General features: G+C 44.4%; 1 protein-coding gene across 1 annotated transcript in view; it reads right to left on the bottom strand.

Moving 5' to 3' along the window:
* Positions 1-348: 348 nt before the first annotated feature.
* COL21A1 (collagen type XXI alpha 1 chain) overlaps positions 349-20834 on the bottom strand; it is a 184393-nt gene continuing 163907 nt past the window's right edge. The window contains exons 25-30 of the mRNA XM_075268396.1: positions 7092-7124; positions 5795-5941; positions 5028-5082; positions 3428-3628; positions 1173-1250; positions 349-963 (exon numbers count right to left, since the gene is read on the bottom strand). Coding sequence (XP_075124497.1) covers positions 776-963; positions 1173-1250; positions 3428-3628; positions 5028-5082; positions 5795-5941; positions 7092-7124 — 702 coding nt within the window. The 3' untranslated portion in view covers positions 349-775. The remainder of the gene's footprint in view (positions 964-1172; positions 1251-3427; positions 3629-5027; positions 5083-5794; positions 5942-7091; positions 7125-20834) is intronic.

Raw genomic sequence — 20834 nt, 5'->3', positions numbered from 1 at the left:
TAAGGGACACCCCCTCACAGTATAGCTCTACACACAGTACTGTCATGACGGGAGTTCCCAGTTAGACTGTCAGGAACACCCTTCTGATAGTGAAGAGCTATTGTTAACGGCACTGATAGCTGTTCACCTGGGGCACATAACGGAAAGCCAACAGTACGCTGAATTCAGCGCACTGTCGCTTTCTAGTGGTATATAAAACCGCATGTGCCCGAGGACATGAAAGGTCCTCTTTAAATACCACATACTTGAACTGGTATTTCCACCAATAAATGTGAGATGTACATAAACTGTAAAAAGGAAAAACAATATGGATTGTTGGTAAAAAAAAGTTTTAATTCTGGTACAAATGATGATCATTGTCTTTCATGTACGGTACATCATTTAACATATAAATTGGACATTCTCGGATAAAGAATCTTCTTTTAAATAACATGCACCAGTTTTCATATTCTCTTTTGACATATGATGTAGTTTTAACACAAAAATATGATATTCTAATTACACATTTTATGTAACAGGACTTGATGTGAAGCAATTTCACAGTTTTAGATCTGCTTACTTTACAGATAGATAAATATACAATTTAAGTAGAGCTTACTTCAAATATACTGTATGTCACCACATTCAGCCTTCGGATTCATTTATCTTCAGTTTTTTTCTGAAGATAAATATTTTTTTTATTATTTAAAAAGAGGTACTTGTGTGAAGCTAACCATTAGAAATCTTCCTGAGACATGAAAGACGCAAAGACAAAAAAAAACTTCCAAAATCACTGTTAATAGTTTGGTCCTTTTCTAAATGGATCTCTTCCAACAATTGCACTGAAACAAACAGAGGGATCACAAATTCCTGGTTGACCTGGAGAGCCTGGTGCTCCGGGAGGTCCTCGGTCTCCATCTCGACCTGTGGGCCCTGGAAATCCAGGCCGACCCTCTTTGCTCATTCCTGGTGGTCCCATAGGTCCTAAATTAGTGAATAAAATGAATTGAAGGAGAAAAGTAAATGTAAGAAAATCCTCTTAGCTTTGGTCATAGTTTTTTACATCTGAAGAAATCTAAGATTTAAGCAATTTAACAATGCAAGTTTTTCATTTTAATTACTGTGATGCCAAGACAGAAGATAAAGCAGCTTTTCCCTCTGGTCTTGGTCGTGACAAGTCGCATCTAGAATACCTGGAATTCCTGGTGGTCCTTGTATTCCTTGCTCTGCATCTCCTTTATGTCCTTTTAAGCCAGGCTTTCCAGGATGTCCTGTAGGCATCAACATTTATTTAAGTATTTTTTTTTTTTAAAAAAGCACCTTTTCTAAACAAAATGCTTAATCAGCATTGAATGGGGTTGGCTAAAGACATCTTTTCTTTAAAAAAAAAAAAAAAAAAAAAGCTCAACCACTTGGAGCCCATTTTACAGTAGCCTTTGGCATTATTTCAAATTCATTTCAAACTATATTCTGATAACATAGCGTTCACACTTGCGCCCGTGTCCGCACATGGGGTTTCCATCCTAAGCCCGGGAAAAACTGCATAAGGGACGGCTTGCCGTCGGTCAGTTTTAAAACCCATTCATTTGAATGGGTTTTTAAAGCAAACCGCTGATGTCTGTATGCAGCCTCTCTGTGAGGAAACTGTTTTTTTTTCATACAGACACAAAGTCAGTCATGCAGGACTTTGTGTCCATCCAAAAAACCTGGTTTCCCCACGGAGAAGCTGCATATGGACACCGGAGTTTGCTTTAAAAACCCATTCAAATCAATGGGTTTTTAAAAATGCCCGGTGGCAAGCCGTCCCTTATCCAGTATCTCTGGGGATTAGAATGGAAACCCCTGTGTGGACAGCAGGAGCAAGTGTGAACGCCTCCGAAAATTGTTTACAAAAACAAACTTCACTCAAGAGTCATGTTCATTTAGTCACAAAGGTGTGATTGATGTCAAAAACTTTATCCTAAACATGTGTAATGAGGTTTAATTAAGTTTTTTGGTTTTTTTTCCAAATTACAAATTAGTCATACGCTTTTGGGAAAAAAGCAATCTTTGGGAATTTGCCAAACTCAGACTTGCTCAATAACCTTCAATATGGTAAAAAAGCATTTATCACTCAAAAAATGTATTTTCATTTTCTTTACATTTGGTGGTGTACTATACATCATTTCCTTGACCTTACGTAGGGCATGTATTTGACAAACTTGTTGGAGAGGAGTCATACTATTACAATGTCATATTGCAAGTTTGTCTTTATATATGTAAATCCGCTGTGAACTATATACTACGATAACTAATACCTAAAAACAAATGGCATAAGAATAAAACTGAATTTTAGTGATATACTCTAAACGATACAAAATCCTGGGTAAAGGTGATTAAAAACCTATATTCTACACATCCTCAATAGATGGGGTGAGAGTATTAACTAGAAAGTCAACTCTACATAAGTAGACCCCTGACTATGACTTAGTATTTGTACAGGGACTCCAAAGTGTCAAAAGTCCTGATGCTCATTACGGTGTGTAAACCTATAGAGTCCAGCAGTGAAATACTGGAAAACTGAAGGACTTATTAGATATAAACTGCCCAGTTCACGTAATATATAAACTGAGAGTCTTTTAAAACACACTCTGTGCAGTGTAATACAGCAAACTAAGTATGTAACAATGTGGCAACAATAGTGTCCGACCATAAGCTTAATGTGAGAACTCATTGTGTCTAACACCAACACCATGAGTTAATCAAATAATTGTGACCAGGTATGAACAGATAGTGTGGTAATGATAAAAAAAGCTGTAGCTATCCAAAATGAAATATGCTTATCTCAAAGGTATACGTCAAATTCCTGGTTAATGGTCATACAGACACTACGAATAAACTATTCAGTGATGTCTCTCTTGTCTTTACGCGTTTCACATCCCTATTCAGGAGGATCCTCAGGAGACTAAATACTAAAGACAGGCTTAGATAGTTAATTAACCCTACAACTAACCAACATAACTGCAGATAGTGTTATGCAAGATAATGAAGAGGGGCTCAGATAGTTAATTAACCCCGCAGCTAACCAACATAACTGCAGATAATGTTGTGCAAGGTCAAATACAGCATAGCTCCAATCCGCCCTATAGATAATTAGGTTAAGACGCTGCACTGACTGAACGTTATACTGGGGGTCAAACCCACCATTTCCCACACCCTGATGGTGGACTTGGGTACTCAATTTGCTAGAACAGAGGTATGATGTGGGGGGGGGGGGGGAGGATGCACAGAGGCCCTGTGGAACGCCCAGGGTTCTCCATGGGGTTGATTAGCATATTTACTTAGAATATTGGAGATGTGTTCATTACTTCACAGCAGTAGACATTCTTTAAGAATCCTAAATATTGTAGTTTGAATAATTCCGTAATGTATGAATGATAAAGGAAACTCTCAGTCTCACACTTTATACCTCTGGATCCTGGAATGCCTGGTCGTCCTGGATGTCCTACAGGGCCTGGAAAGCCATTTCTTCCAGGTGATCCAGGATTCCCCCTTGGGCCTTCCAAGCCAAGTGGACCAGGGGGCCCTGGAACTCCAGGAGGTCCTTGTTGAGTTTTACACTGATCACAACTTTGCATCCTTTCAGAATGAAGTATGGAGGGTAAATGGGCTATTGGATGAAATAAAATAAATTATTGTTTGTTTTTATAGTAAGCAATGCATTTAAAGGGAGTCTCTCAGCACAAAAAAAATAATATATATATATATATATATATATATATATATATATATATATATATATATATATATTAAACCAGCCCCAGTCAGAATCGTGAGCACACTGCTCTAATCTGCTCTAATGAGCTACTGGTGCAGCAGGGAGTGACCTGGGTTTGTTGAACATTGCAGCATAATCTTCCTTTCACTCAGGAGGAGGAAGAACAAAGTCAGTGTTGTTGGGAGGGGTATTGAGTGAGAGGAAGATTTGCTGTGATGCTCAGTCACCCCATAACACTCCCCTGATGTACTCTTACTTCATTTGCACTGGGATAAAAAGCATTTTTTTCCAAAATCAATCAACCTTTGTATACATAAATTATAGCAGTGCTCTCATAGCTCTGATCACTATAAGGTACTGCGTTTAATAATGATTTACTCATTTTAATGTATTTACTGTATTTTTACTTTCAGTAAATAGTTTTAAGTTTCAAGACAGACACTCCCTTGAATTGCTTGTGTAGACAATACAACAGGCTGTGTGAGATTTATGACAGCTGAGCTGAACTGAAATTATTTCAAAGAGAAAATATCCCACATTACTATAGTATTTAGGAAATAATAGAATACAGCCCCCTCCCCAAGAGACCAGAAGGTTATAGGGGAGAGCATACAGAGCCTTATCTGTGTGATGCCATCCACCAGCCCCGTAATGACAATGAGGTGTCTGATTCTGCCTCAATATACAGTATCCAGCAAAGCTGTCAAGGGAGCTACAGAAAACATTTCGAGTATGTTCATAGGATAGCATTTGTAGTGGAATTTGTGACAGTATTCCAACTAATAATTCTCTACAAAAACTGTACCAAGTCTGCTGCCATAGTTTTAAATGGGAGGCAATGATGACACTTCTTTTTCAGAGCGCTGAAAAAAGAATTTTACTCTTTGATCTTGACACAGTTTCCAAGGCTGAATTATTGTAGAAACTGTGGCGCAATGTCTCCTGTTTGCTTAGCCCCATTGTATTGCAGATAATGGCACATGCTAACCAATGGGAGAAATCCAATGCCCACTTTCTGCTGTGGGTTACTGTTTTGGAGAGGATTCTGAGGAGGGTGACAACTTCAAATTTCTCTCTATATTCTGCCGTGTGAACATACCCTAAGTCTTAATCTTTCCATTTGTTCCCTTAACCAGGGGAAGATTACACTATTTACTAATTAGAGAGTACAGTGTAAGTTAGTTTAAAAAGATCTGATTGTCAACTTGTACCGCTCATAGTATCAAGACTTATATTCCATTGGAAGCAATTTATCATTTATTGTTATACTTGTCCTCGTATTGCAACATACCTTTTAAAACATCCATGCAGATTTCCCGTATAAATTGTTCAGATTGTTCTTTACCCTTTAAAAGAGTAAAAATATTCAGATGAATAAACTGTACAGTAAAACCTGTTTGAGACAGCTACCCAATATTGCATTCAGAAGTTGCCTTCTGTGTGGGTGCAAAGATATTTTCATAGAAGTCTGTCAATATGTATAATATAGAGTAGAACTCAAAATCTCCCAGAAAATCTGGTGTGGTCTGTTCAAAGAAGAGGTCTTTTTAAAAAAAGTTTTACTATAGTATAATTGTATAATTTGTATTTACAATTACAAACATGACTTTAAAGTTATTTGTAATCATGTATTATTTGTATATTCATCTAAAGTAATACTCTAACAAAAGGGTTGTCAATATATGGGTTAAAGAGGGCCTTTCTCCATATCCCTAAAACCCCACATTCTCCAATAAGTGCTGCTCCATTGATTCCAGAGTAATCACATCTATTAGTTTTAACATATATATTACATCAGACTGCCAATCCTAGGCTGGAGCGGAAGGACACAGACCATCCACTTGACAGTGGAGTGGACAATTGTGCTGAAACTAACAGACATGATTGCTCTGGAAAAGTGGGGGTGAGGAAAAATCCATTCCTGGTTCCACTAACTTGGATCCACCAAAAACCGATGGCAAACAGGCATTGGTCTATATAGCTTCAAATCAGTTTTTACAATACAAAGTTAAAATGCATTTGAAAGTAACATGACATGAAAAGATGAAAGCTACGTACAGGTCGTCCATCTTGTCCAGGAAGCCCAGGTAGACCTCTGTCCCCTCCCATACCCCTGGGACCTGGGGTACCAATTAATCCTGGAGGACCAGGCTCTCCTCTTTGTCCATTAGGTCCTACATGTCCTGGTTCTCCAACTTCTCCTTTCTGAAAAGTTAACAACATAAGTGAATGCAATCAACAAATCTCTATGCTTTGACTTCATTCTCTAGTGAGCTTTCATACAATATATATATATATATATATATATATATATATATATATATATATTTATATATATATATATATATTTATATATATATATATATATAGTAAAAGAAAAACTACAGGTCCCTTTGCAAAAAGAGCTCCCCCCCATTACCCATTTTAAAAAGTTACAATGTCATTTTAATGGAGAACTAACATCATAAAAATTATACACAAAATTTTGTTTTTGCATTCTTTTCAAGTACCCCTAAACCCATTAATAAAAGTATAAACAGACATTATAAGTACTCCATAGTGGTAGCTTTGTCTTTCAAACTAGGAATTCTTAAAAAGTTAAGACATTTATGAATAATATTTATAAATGTTGCTTACAACAAACTACTAGCGACTCATTTTGTCTTATGCTAGTGATTTAGATGTGTATTTTACATACGGTATATTTTAGGTCAAACAGGCTTCAGTATGTATGTTTAATCTGCCAGACTCAAGTTTGTTTGAATAGCTAATGGCTTATTAAGCAAATGGCTTAATAAGACTCCAGTGACGATGGAGTGACGATATCTCCTTAACCCTGTCTAGAAGCCTCTCACCTCTGCCAAGTTAATCTTCTCTGCGCCGGGCTGAAGAGATCCAAATAGATCGAAACAGCTGTCCTCGGCTGAGAGACTGACTTGGTAAAATCCCACATCGTTGCAGCAAAGGCCTCTGGGAAGGTCAGGTATGATGTTAAAGGCAGCTCCCCCTTGTGGGCAGCATGACTGAGGCACTGTCTTCCTATTTACATCATGGAAGACAGATTTACATATTCTTCCCATTAGCTAAAACATGAAATGAATGTGTCCTATGAAACCTCTACACCACCTATAGCTATGCCACTGCCTAATCCATTTGTGCAAAATTCCATATATTTGTCCTGGTATACCATATGCAGTGGTAACAATGCTAAGCAAGCAAAAAATCTAAGAATTTACTATACATATGTGATAGTTGTACATTGGTAAAAGCAATTACCCTTATGGAAATATAGTATTTATATCTAGCTTTTAATTGCTGACCACAAGCAATGACAGATTTTCTCATTGTTACATACCTCTCCTTTTGAACCAACATCCCCAGACTCTCCCTGGAAAAAATATCAACATACATTTAAAATTTCAAATGATTTCTGTTATGACAGGGGAAGAATGAGAAAATGCATTACATACTGAAATCATTCCATCTTTATTTCTACATGTAGACAGTAGCATAATGATTAGAGATGAGCGAACAGTGTTCTATCGAACTCATGTTCGATCGGATATTAGGCTGTTCGGCATGTTCGAATCGAATCGAACACCGCGTGGTAAAGTGCGCCATTACTCGATTCCCCTCCCACCTTCCCTGGCGCCTTTTTTGCTCCAATAACAGCGCAGGGTAGGTGGGACAGGAACTACGACACCGGTGACGTTGAAAAAAGTAGGCAAAACCCATTGGCTGCCGAAAACATGTGACCTCTAATTTAAAAGAACAGCGCCGCCCAGGTTCGCGTCATTCTGAGCTTGCAATTCACCGAGGACGGAGGTTTCCGTCCAGCTAGCTAGGGCTTAGATTCTGGGTAGGCAGGGACAGGCTAGGATAGGAAGGAGAAGACAACCAACAGCTCTTATAAGAGCTAAATTCCAGGGAGAAGCTTGTCAGTGTAACGTGGCACTGACGGGCTCAATCGCCGCAACCCAGCTTTCCCAGGATCCTGAATGGAATACACTGTCAGTGTATTCCCGTATACCCGATATATACCCCCGATACCCGTTCCAACGGTGTGCCCCCCCACCTTCACCCCAGAAATACCCTGCAAGTCCCCTAGCAATAGAATTGGGGCTATATACACCCACTATTTTTGCTACTGCCATATAGTGCCATTGTCTCACTGGGAATTCAAAGAATATATTGGGCTTACATATAACTTCAATTCCAGGGAGAAGCTTGTCAGTGTAACGTGGCACTGACGGGCTCAATCGCCACAACCCAGCTTTCCCAGGATCCTGAATGGAATACACTGTCAGTGTATTCCCGTATACCCGATATATACCCCCGATACCCGTTCCAACGGTGTGCCCCCCCACCTTCACCCCAGAAATACCCTGCAAGTCCCCTAGCAATAGGATTGGGGCTATATACACCCACTATTTTTGCTACTGCCATATAGTGCCATTGTCTGACTGGGAATTCAAAGAATATATTGGGGTTACATATAACTTCAATTCCAGGGAGAAGCTTGTCAGTGTAACGTGGCACTGACGGGCTCAATCGCCGCAACCCAGCTTTCCCAGGATCCTGAATGGAACACACTGACAGTGTATTCCCGTATACCCCATATATACACCCCAAATCACCGTTCCAACGGTGTGCCCCCCCACCTTCACCTCAGAAATACCCTGCAAGTCCCCTAGCAATAGAATTGGGGCTATATACACCCACAATTTTTGCTACTGGTATATAGTGCCATTGTCTGACTGGGAATTCAAAGAATATATTGGGGTTACGTGCACCCACAATTTTTACTACTGGTATACAGTGCCAGTTTCTGACTGGGAATTCAAAGAATATATTGGGGTTACAAATACCCTCATTTCTTGCTACTGCCATATAGCGCCAGTTTCTGACTGGTAATTCAAAGAATATATTGGGGTTACGTGCACCCACAATTTTTACTACTGGTATACAGTGCCAGTTTCTGACTGGGAATTCAAAGAATATATTGGGGTTACAAATACCCTCATTTCTTGCTACTGCCATATAGTGCCAGTTTCTGACTGGTAATTCAAAGAATATATTGGGGTTACGTGCACCCACAATTTTTACTACTGGTATACAGTGCCAGTTTCTGACTGGGAATTCAAAGAATATATTGGGGTTACAAATACCCTCATTTCTTGCTACTGCCATATAGTGCCAGTTTCTGACTGGTAATTCAAAGAATATATTGGGGTTACGTGCACCCACAATTTTTACTACTGGTATACAGTGCCATTGTCTGACTGGGAATTCAAAGAATATATTGGGGTTATAAATACCCTCATTTCTTGCTACTGCCATATAGTGCCAGTTTCTGACTGGGAATTCAAAGAATATATTGGGGTTACGTGCACCCACAATTTTTACTACTGGTATACAGTGCCAGTTTCTGACTGGGAATTCAAAGAATATATTGGGGTTACAAATACCCTCATTTCTTGCTACTGCCATATAGTGCCAGTTTCTGACTGGTAATTCAAAGAATATATTGGGGTTACGTGCACCCACAATTTTTACTACTGGTATACAGTGCCAGTTTCTGACTGGGAATTCAAAGAATATATTGGGGTTACAAATACCCTCATTTCTTGCTACTGCCATATAGTGCCAGTTTCTGACTGGTAATTCAAAGAATATATTGGGGTTACGTGCACCCACAATTTTTACTACTGGTATACAGTGCCATTGTCTGACTGGGAATTCAAAGAATATATTGGGGTTATAAATACCCTCATTTCTTGCTACTGCCATATAGTGCCAGTTTCTGACTGGGAATTCAAAGAATATATTGGGGTTACGTGCACCCACAATTTTTACTACTGGTATACAGTGCCATTGTCTGACTGGGAATTCAAAGAATATATTGGGGTTACGTGCACCCACAATTTTTACTACTGGTATACAGTGCCATTGTCTGACTGGGAATTCAAAGAATATATTGGGGTTACGTGCACCCACAATTTTTACTACTGGTATACAGTGCCATTGTCTGACTGGGAATTCAAAGAATATATTGGGGTCATAAATACCCTCATTTCTTGCTACTGGTATATAGTGCCATTGTCTGACTGGGAATTCAAAGAATATATTGGGGTTACGTGCACCCACAATTTTTACTACTGGTATACAGTGCCATTGTCTGACTGGGAATTCAAAGAATATATTGGGGTTATAAATACCCTCATTTCTTGCTACTGCCATATAGTGCCAGTTTCTGACTGGTAATTCAAAGAATATATTGGGGTTACGTGCACCCACAATTTTTACTACTGGTATACAGTGCCATTGTCTGACTGGGAATTCAAAGAATATATTGGGGTTATAAATACCCTCATTTCTTGCTACTGCCATATAGTGCCAGTTTCTGACTGGGCATTCAAAGAATATATTGGGGTTACGTGCACCCACAATTTTTACTACTGGTATACAGTGCCATTGTCTGACTGGGAATTCAAAGAATATATTGGGGTTACAAATACCCTCATTTCTTGCTACTGCCATATAGTGCCAGTTTCTGACTGGTAATTCAAAGAATATATTGGGGTTACGTGCACCCACAATTTTTACTACTGGTATACAGTGCCATTGTCTGACTGGGAATTCAAAGAATATATTGGGGTTATAAATACCCTCATTTCTTGCTACTGGTATATAGTGCCATTGTCTGACTGGGAATTCAAAGAATATATTGGGGTTACGTGCACCCACAATTTTTACTACTGGTATACAGTGCCATTGTCTGACTGGGAATTCAAAGAATATATTGGGGTTACGTGCACCCACAATTTTTACTACTGGTATACAGTGCCATTGTCTGACTGGGAATTCAAAGAATATATTGGGGTTATAAATACCCTCATTTCTTGCTACTGGTATATAGTGCCATTGTCTGACTGGGAATTCAAAGAATATATTGGGGTTACGTGCACCCACAATTTTTACTACTGGTATACAGTGCCATTGTCTGAATGGGAATTCAAAGAATATATTGGGGTTACGTGCACCCACAATTTTTACTACTGGTATACAGTGCCATTGTCTGACTGGGAATTCAAAGAATATATTGGGGTTACGTGCACCCACAATTTTTACTACTGGTATATAGTGCCATTGTCTGACTGGGAATTCAAAGAATATATTGGGGTTACGTGCACCCACAATTTTTACTACTGGTATACAGTGCCAGTTTCTGACTGGGAATTCAAAGAATATATTGGGGTTACAAATACCCTCATTTCTTGCTACTGCCATATAGTGCCAGTTTCTGACTGGTAATTCAAAGAATATATTGGGGTTACGTGCACCCACAATTTTTACTACTGGTATACAGTGCCATTGTCTGACTGGGAATTCAAAGAATATATTGGGGTTACGTGCACCCACAATTTTTACTACTGGTATATAGTGCCATTGTCTGACTGGGAATTCAAAGAATATATTGGGGTTACGTGCACCCACAATTTTTACTACTGGTATATAGTGCCATTGTCTGACTGGGAATTCAAAGAATATATTGGGGTTATAAATACCCTCATTTCTTGCTACTGCCATATAGTGCCAGTTTCTGACTGGTAATTCAAAGAATATATTGGGGTTACGTGCACCCACAATTTTTACTACTGGTATACAGTGCCATTGTCTGACTGGGAATTCAAAGAATATATTGGGGTTATAAATACCCTCATTTCTTGCTACTGGTATATAGTGCCATTGTCTGACTGGGAATTCAAAGAATATATTGGGGTTACGTGCACCCACAATTTTTACTACTGGTATACAGTGCCATTGTCTGACTGGGAATTCAAAGAATATATTGGGGTTACGTGCACCCACAATTTTTACTACTGGTATATAGTGCCATTGTCTGACTGGGAATTCAAAGAATATATTGGGGTTACGTGCACCCACAATTTTTACTACTGGTATACAGTGCCAGTTTCTGACTGGGAATTCAAAGAATATATTGGGGTTACAAATACCCTCATTTCTTGCTACTGCCATATAGTGCCAGTTTCTGACTGGTAATTCAAAGAATATATTGGGGTTACGTGCACCCACAATTTTTACTACTGGTATACAGTGCCATTGTCTGACTGGGAATTCAAAGAATATATTGGGGTTATAAATACCCTCATTTCTTGCTACTGGTATATAGTGCCATTGTCTGACTGGGAATTCAAAGAATATATTGGGGTTACGTGCACCCACAATTTTTACTACTGGTATACAGTGCCAGTTTCTGACTGGGAATTCAAAGAATACATTGGGGTTACAAATACCCTCATTTCTTGCTACTGCCATATAGTGCCAGTTTCTGACTGGGAATTCAAAGAATATATTGGGGTTACGTGCACCCACAATTTTTACTACTGGTATACAGTGCCATTGTCTGACTGGGAATTCAAAGAATATATTGGGGTTATAAATACCCTCATTTCTTGCTACTGCCATATAGTGCCAGTTTCTGACTGGTAATTCAAAGAATATATTGGGGTTACGTGCACCCACAATTTTTACTACTGGTATACAGTGCCATTGTCTGACTGGGAATTCAAAGAATATATTGGGGTTATAAATACCCTCATTTCTTGCTACTGGTATATAGTGCCATTGTCTGACTGGGAATTCAAAGAATATATTGGGGTTACGTGCACCCACAATTTTTACTACTGGTATACAGTGCCATTGTCTGACTGGGAATTCAAAGAATATATTGGGGTTACGTGCACCCACAATTTTTACTACTGGTATATAGTGCCATTGTCTGACTGGGAATTCAAAGAATATATTGGGGTTATAAATACCCTCATTTCTTGCTACTGCCATATAGTGCCAGTTTCTGACTGGTAATTCAAAGAATATATTGGGGTTACATGCACCCACAATTTTTACTACTGGTATATAGTGCCATTGTCTGACTGGGAATTCAAAGAATATATTGGGGTTACGTGCACCCACAATTTTTGCTACTGGTATATAGTGCCAATTTCTAACTGGGAATTCAAAATGCGCAAGGCTCCCGGAAAGGGACGTGGACGAGGCCGTGGGCGAGGTCGGGGGAATGGTTCTGGGGAGCAAGGTAGCAGTGAAGCCACAGGGCGTCCCGTGCCTACTCCTGTGGGGCAGCAAGCATTGCGCCACTCCACAGTGCCAGGGTTGCTTGCCACATTAACTAAACTGCAGGGTACAAACCTTAGTAGGCCCGAGAACCAGGAACAGGTCTTGCAATGGCTGTCAGAGAACGCTTACAGCACATTGTCCAGCAGCCAGTCAGACTCTGCCTCCTCTCCTCCTATTACCCAACAGTCTTGTCCTCCTTCCTCCCAAAATTCCCAAGCTTCACAGAACAATAACCCCAACTGTCCCTGCTCCCCAGAGCTGTTCTCCGCTCCTTTCATTGTCCCTCAACCTGCCTCTCCACGTCACGATTCCACGAACCTAACAGAGGAGCATCTGTGTCCAGATGCTCAAACACTAGAGTCTCCTCCATCTCCGTTCGATTTGGTGGTGGATGACCAGCAACCCACCCTCATCGACGATGATGTGACGCAGTTGCCGTCAGGGCATCCAGTTGACCGGCGCATTGTGCGGGAGGAGGAGATGAGACAGGAGTTGGAAGAGGAAGTGGTGGATGATGAGGACACTGACCCGACCTGGACAGGGGGGATGTCAAGCGGGGAAAGTAGTGTGGATGTTGAGGCAAGTGCAGCACCAAAAAGGGTAGCTAGAGGCAGAGGCAGAGGCAGAGGTCAGCAGCTTAGGCGAAGCCAGGCCACACCCGGAATCTCCCAAGATGTTCCAGTTCGTACCCAGCCCCGAAAAACTCCCACCTCGAGGGCACGTTTCTCGAAGGTGTGGAGTTTTTTCAAGGAATGCGCCGAGGACAGATATAGTGTTGTCTGCACAATTTGCCTCTCGAAATTGATTAGGGGCTCTGAGAAGAGCAACCTGTCCACCACTTCAATGCGCCGTCATTTGGAATCCAAGCACTGGAATCAGTGGCAGGCAGCAACGGCAGGACAAAGGCCGCCTGCCGTTCACGCCACTGCCACTGCCTCTGCCACTGCCTCTGCCTCTGCCACTGCCACTGCTGACTGTGCTGGCGATGCACTCCAGAGGACGAGCCAGGACACCACTTCATCTGCCTCCGCCACTTTGTTGACTTCTCCCTCATCCTCCCCTGTTCCTGTCTTATCTCCTTCTCCTGCACCATCAAAGGCACCATCAGGCGCTTCTTTACAACAACCCACCATCTCTCAGACATTGGAGCGGCGGCAGAAATACACTGCTAACCACCCACACGCGCAAGCCTTGAACGCCAACATCGCTAAACTGCTGGCCCAGGAGATGTTGGCGTTCCGGCTTGTTGAAACTCCCGCCTTCCTGGACCTGATGGCAACTGCGGCACCTCGCTATGCCGTCCCTAGCCGTCACTACTTCTCCCGGTGTGCCGTCCCCGCCTTGCACCAGCACGTGTCACTCAACATCAGGCGGGCCCTTAGTTCCGCGCTTTGCACAAAGGTCCACTTGACCACCGACGCGTGGACAAGTGCATGCGGACAGGGACGCTACATTTCACTGACGGCACACTGGGTGAATGTAGTTGAGGCTGGGACTGCTTCCCAAACTGGCCCGGTGTACCTCGTCTCCCCGCCTAACATTCCTGGCAGGGACACGAGAAGAACACCCCCCTCCTCCTCCTCCTCTACCGCCTCCTCCTCCGCCACCGCCTCCTCCTCCGCCACCGCCTCCTCCTCCGCTGTTAGATTGACCCCAGCTACGAGTTGGAAACGTTGCAGCACTGGCGTTGGTAGACGTCAGCAGGCTGTGCTGAAGCTGATCAGCTTGGGGGACAGACAGCACACTGCCTCCGAGGTGAGGGATGCCCTCCTCGATGAGACGGCAATATGGTTTGAGCCGCTGCACCTGGGCCCAGGCATGGTCGTTTGTGATAACGGCCGGAACCTGGTAGCAGCTCTGGAGCTTGCCGGACTCCAACATGTTCCATGCCTGGCCCACGTCTTCAACCTAGTGGTGCAACGTTTCCTAAAGAGCTACCCCAATGTTCCAGAGCTACTGGTGAAAGTGCGGCGCATGTGCGCCCACTTTCGCAAGTCGACAGTAGCCGCTGCTAGCTTAAAATCTCTCCAGCAACGCCTGCATGTGCCACAACACCGGCTTTTGTGCGACGTCCCCACACGCTGGAACGCAACGTTTCAGATGTTGAATAGAGTGGTTGAGCAGCAGAGACCTTTGATGGAATACCAGCTACAAAACCCTAGGGTGCCACAAAGTCAACTGCCTCAGTTTCTCATCCATGAGTGGCCATGGATGAGAGACCTTTGTGACATCCTACGGGTGTTTGAGGAGTCCACAAGGAGGGTGAGCTCTGAGGATGCGATGGTGAGCCTTACAATCCCGCTCTTGTGTGTTCTGAGAGAATCCCTGATTGACATCAGGGATAACTCAGATCACACAGAGGAGTTAGGGATAGCATCCGATCCGTCACAGCTGGAGAGTAGGTCCACACATCTGTCCGCTTCACTGCGTTTAATGGAGGAGGAGGAGGAGGAGGAGGAGGAGGAAGAAGAGTTGTCCGATGATGTGATGGTGATACAGGAGGCTTCCGGGCAACTTCGAATCGTCCCATTGTTGCAGCGCGGATGGGTAGACATGGAGGATGAGGAGGAAATGGAGATTGAACTTTCCGGTGGGGCCAGAGGAGTCATGCCAACTAACACTGTGGCAGACATGGCTGAGTTCATGTTGGGGTGCTTTACAACCGACAAGCGTATTGTCAAAATCATGGAGGACAACCAGTACTGGATCTTTGCTATCCTTGACCCCCGGTATAAAAACAACATCTCGTCTTTTATTCCGGTAGAGGGGAGGGCCAATCGCATCAATGCTTGCCACAGGCAATTGGTGCAGAATATGATGGAGATGTTTCCAGCATGTGACGTTGGCGGCAGGGAGGGCAGTTCCTCCAGTAGGCAACCAAGTTCTCACCGGTCCACACAAACGAGGGGCACACTGTCTAAGGTCTGGGACACCTTGATGGCACCCCCTCGCCAAAGTGCCGCCACGGAGGGTCCTAGTGTCACCAGGCGTGAGAAGTATAGGCGCATGTTGCGGGAATACCTTTCTGACCACAGCCCTGTCCTCTCCGACCCCTCTGCGCCCTACACGTATTGGGTGTCGAAGTTGGACCTGTGGCTTGAACTTGCCCTATATGCCTTGGAGGTGCTGTCCTGTCCTGCCGCCAGCGTCCTATCTGAGAGGGTGTTCAGTGCAGCCGGTGGCATCATCACTGACAAGCGCACCCGTCTGTCAGCTGAGAGTGCCGACCGGCTCACTTTGATAAAAATGAACCACCACTGGATAGAGCCTTCATTTTTGGGCCCACCTGTGTAAAGCACCCCAACATGAAACTCCATGTCTGTACTCAACCTCTCCAATTCCTCCGCATCCTCATACTCATCCACCATAAGCGTTGCACAATTCTGCTAATACTAGGCTCCCTCCACCCTGATTTCCCCCAACTCTGCTGGTTAGAGGCTCCCTCCACCCTGCTTTCCCACAACTCTGCTGGTTAGAGGCTCCCTCCACCCTGATTTCCACCAACTCTGCTGGTTAGAGGCTCCCTCCACCATGAATTGGTCCAAACTGGGCTGTTTAGCGGCTCCCTCCACCATGAATTGGTCCAAACTGGGGTTTTTAGAGGCTCCCTCCACCATGAATTGGTCCAAACTGGGCTGTTTAGAGGCTCCCTCCACCATGAATTGGTCCAAACTGGGGTTTTTAGAGGCTCCCTCCACCATGAATTGGTCCAAACTGGGCTGGTTAGAGGCTCCCTCCACCATGAATTTGCCCAAACTGGCCTGTTTAGAGGCTCCCTCCACCATGAATTTGCCCAAACTGGGCTGTTTAGAGGCTCCCTCCACCATGAATTGGTCCAAACTGGGGTTTTTAGAGGCTCCCTCCACCATGAATTGGTCCAAACTGGGGTTTTTAGAGGCTCCCTCCACCATGAATTGGTCCAAACTGGGGTTTTTAGAGGCTCCCTCCACCATGAATTTGCCCAAACTGGGCTGTTTAGAGGCTCCCTCCACCATGAATTTGCCCAAACTGGGCTGTTTAGAGGCTCCCTCCACCATGAATTGGTCCAAACTGGGGTTTTTAGAGGCTCCCTCCACCATGAATTGGTCCAAACTGGGGGTTTTTAGAGGCTCCCTCCACCATGAATTTGCCCAAACTGGGCTGTTTAGAGGCTCCCTCCACCATGAATTGGTCCAAACTGGGGTTTTTAGAGGCTCCCTCCACAATGAATTGGTCCAAACTGGGGTTTTTAGAGGCTCCCTCCACCATGAATTGGTCCAAACTGGGGTTTTTAGAGGCTCCCTCCACCATGAATTTGCCCAAACTGAGCTGTTTAGAGGCTCCCTCCACCATGAATTGGTCCAAACTGGGGTTTTTAGAGGCTCCCTCCACCATGAATTGGTCCAAACTGGGGGTTTTTAGAGGCTCCCTCCACCATGAATTTGCCCAAACTGGGCTGTTTAGAGTCTCCCTCCACCATGAATTGGTCCAAACTGGGGTTTTTAGAGGCTCCCTCCACCATGAATTGGTCCAAACTGGGCTGGTTAGAGGCTCCCTCCACCATGAATTTGCCCAAACTGGCCTGTTTAGAGGCTCCCTCCACCATGAATTTGCCCAAACTGGCCTGTTTAGAGGCTCCCTCCACCATGAATTGGTCCAAACTGGGGTTTTTAGAGGCTCTCTCCACCATGAATTGGTCCAAACTGGGCTGTTTAGAGGCTCCCTCCATCATGAATTGGTCCAAACTGGGGTTTTTAGAGGCTCCCTCCACCATGAATTGGTCCAAACTGGGGTTTTTAGAGGCTCCCTCCACCATGAATTGGTCCAAACTGGGGTTTTTAGAGGCTCCCTCCACCATGAATTTGCCCAAACTGGGCTGTTTAGAGGCTCCCTCCACCATGAATTTGCCCAAACTGGGCTGTTTAGAGGCTCCCTCCACCATGAATTGGTCCAAACTGGGGTTTTTAGAGGCTCCCTCCACCATGAATTGGTCCAAACTGGGGTTTTTAGAGGCTCCCTCCACCATGAATTGGTCCAAACTGGGCTGTTTAGAGGCTCCCTCCACCATGAATTGGTCCAAACTGGGGTTTTTAGAGGCTCCCTCCACCATGAATTGGTCCAAACTGGGCTGTTTAGAGGCTCCCTCCACCATGAATTGGTCCAAACTGGGGTTTTTAGAGGCTCCCTCCACCATGAATTGGTCCAAACTGGGGTTTTTAGAGGCTCCCTCCACCATGAATTTGCCCAAACTGGGCTGTTTAGAGGCTCCCTCCACCATGAATTTGCCCAAACTGGGCTGTTTAGAGGCTCCCTCCACCATGAATTGGTCCAAACTGGGGGTTTTAGAGGCTCCCTCCACCATGAATTGGTCCAAACTGGGGTTTTTAGAGGCTCCCTCCACCATGAATTTGCCCAAACTGGGGTTTTTAGAGGCTCCCTCCACCATGAATTTGCCCAAACTGAGCTGTTTAGAGGCTCCCTCCACCATGAATTGGTCCAAACTGGGGTTTTTAGAGGCTCCCTCCACCATGAATTGGTCCAAACTGGGGGTTTTTAGAGGCTCCCTCCACCATGAATTTGTCCAAACTGGGCTGTTTAGAGGCTCCCTCCACCATGAATTGGTCCAAACTGGGGTTTTTAGAGGCTCCCTCCACCATGAATTGGTCCAAACTGGGCTGGTTAGAGGCTCCCTCCACCATGAATTTGCCCAAACTGGCCTGTTTAGAGGCTCCCTCCACCATGAATTTGCCCAAACTGGCCTGTTTAGAGGCTCCCTCCACCATGAATTGGTCCAAACTGGGGTTTTTAGAGGCTCTCTCCACCATGAATTGGTCCAAACTGGGCTGTTTAGAGGCTCCCTCCATCATGAATTGGTCCAAACTGGGGTTTTTAGAGGCTCCCTCCACCATGAATTGGTCCAAACTGGGGTTTTTAGAGGCTCCCTCCACCATGAATTGGTCCAAACTGGGGTTTTTAGAGGCTCCCTCCACCATGAATTTGCCCAAACTGGGCTGTTTAGAGGCTCCCTCCACCATGAATTTGCCCAAACTGGGCTGTTTAGAGGCTCCCTCCACCATGAATTGGTCCAAACTGGGGTTTTTAGAGGCTCCCTCCACCATGAATTGGTCCAAACTGGGGTTTTTAGAGGCTCCCTCCACCATGAATTGGTCCAAACTGGGCTGTTTAGAGGCTCCCTCCACCATGAATTGGTCCAAACTGGGGTTTTTAGAGGCTCCCTCCACCATGAATTGGTCCAAACTGGGCTGTTTAGAGGCTCCCTCCACCATGAATTGGTCCAAACTGGGGTTTTTAGAGGCTCCCTCCACCATGAATTTGCCCAAACTGAGCTGTTTAGAGGCTCCCTCCACCATGAATTGGTCCAAACTGGGGTTTTTAGAGGCTCCCTCCACCATGAATTGGTCCAAACTGGGGGTTTTTAGAGGCTCCCTCCACCATGAATTTGCCCAAACTGGGCTGTTTAGAGGCTCCCTCCACCATGAATTGGTCCAAACTGGGGTTTTTAGAGGCTCCCTCCACCATGAATTGGTCCAAACTGGGCTGGTTAGAGGCTCCCTCCACCATGAATTTGCCCAAACTGGCCTGTTTAGAGGCTCCCTCCACCATGAATTTGCCCAAACTGGCCTGTTTAGAGGCTCCCTCCACCATGAATTTGCCCAAACTGGGCTGTTTAGAGGCTCCCTCCACCATGAATTGGTCCAAACTGGGGTTTTTAGAGGCTCTCTCCACCATGAATTGGTCCAAACTGGGCTGTTTAGAGGCTCCCTCCATCATGAATTGGTCCAAACTGGGGTTTTTAGAGGCTCCCTCCACCATGAATTGGTCCAAACTGGGGTTTTTAGAGGCTCCCTCCACCATGAATTGGTCCAAACTGGGGTTTTTAGAGGCTCCCTCCACCATGAATTTGCCCAAACTGGGCTGTTTAGAGGCTCCCTCCACCATGAATTTGCCCAAACTGGGCTGTTTAGAGGCTCCCTCCACCATGAATTGGTCCAAACTGGGGTTTTTAGAGGCTCCCTCCACCATGAATTGGTCCAAACTGGGGTTTTTAAGGCTCCCTCCACCATGAATTGGTCCAAACTGGGCTGTTTAGAGGCTCCCTCCACCATGAATTGGTCCAAACTGGGGTTTTTAGAGGCTCCCTCCACCATGAATTGGTCCAAACTGGGCTGTTTAGAGGCTCCCTCCACCATGAATTGGTCCAAACTGGGGTTTTTAGAGGCTCCCTCCACCATGAATTGGTCCAAACTGGGCTGGTTAGAGGCTCCCTCCACCATGAATTTGCCCAAACTGGCCTGTTTAGAGGCTCCCTCCACCATGAATTTGCCCAAACTGGGCTGTTTAGAGGCTCCCTCCACCATGAATTGGTCCAAACTGGGGGTTTTAGAGGCTCCCTCCACCATGAATTGGTCCAAACTGGGGGTTTTTAGAGGCTCCCTCCACCATGAATTTGCCCAAACTGGGCTGTTTAGAGGCTCCCTCCACCATGAATTTGCCCAAACTGGGCTGTTTAGAGGCTCCCTCCACCATGAATGGGTCCAAACTGGGGTTTTTAGAGGCTCCCTCCACCATGAATTGGTCCAAACTGGGGGTTTTTAGAGGCTCCCTCCACCATGAATTTGCCCAAACTGGGCTGTTTAGAGGCTCCCTCCACCATGAATTGGTCCAAACTGGGGTTTTTAGAGGCTCCCTCCACCATGAATTGGTCCAAACTGGGGTTTTTTAGAGGCTCCCTCCACCATGAATTTGCCCAAACTGGGCTGTTTAGAGGCTCCCTCCACCATGAATTGGTCCAAACTGGGGTTTTTAGAGGCTCCCTCCACCATGAATTGGTCCAAACTGGGGTTTTTAGAGGCTCCCTCCACCATGAATTGGTCCAAACTGGGGGTTTTTAGAGGCTCCCTCCACCATGAATTTGCCCAAACTGGGCTGTTTAGAGGCT

This window comes from Leptodactylus fuscus, chromosome 3 (assembly GCF_031893055.1).
Source record: "Leptodactylus fuscus isolate aLepFus1 chromosome 3, aLepFus1.hap2, whole genome shotgun sequence".
NCBI lineage: Eukaryota > Metazoa > Chordata > Amphibia > Anura > Leptodactylidae > Leptodactylus > Leptodactylus fuscus.
This window is presented reverse-complemented; position numbering and strand designations above follow the sequence as displayed.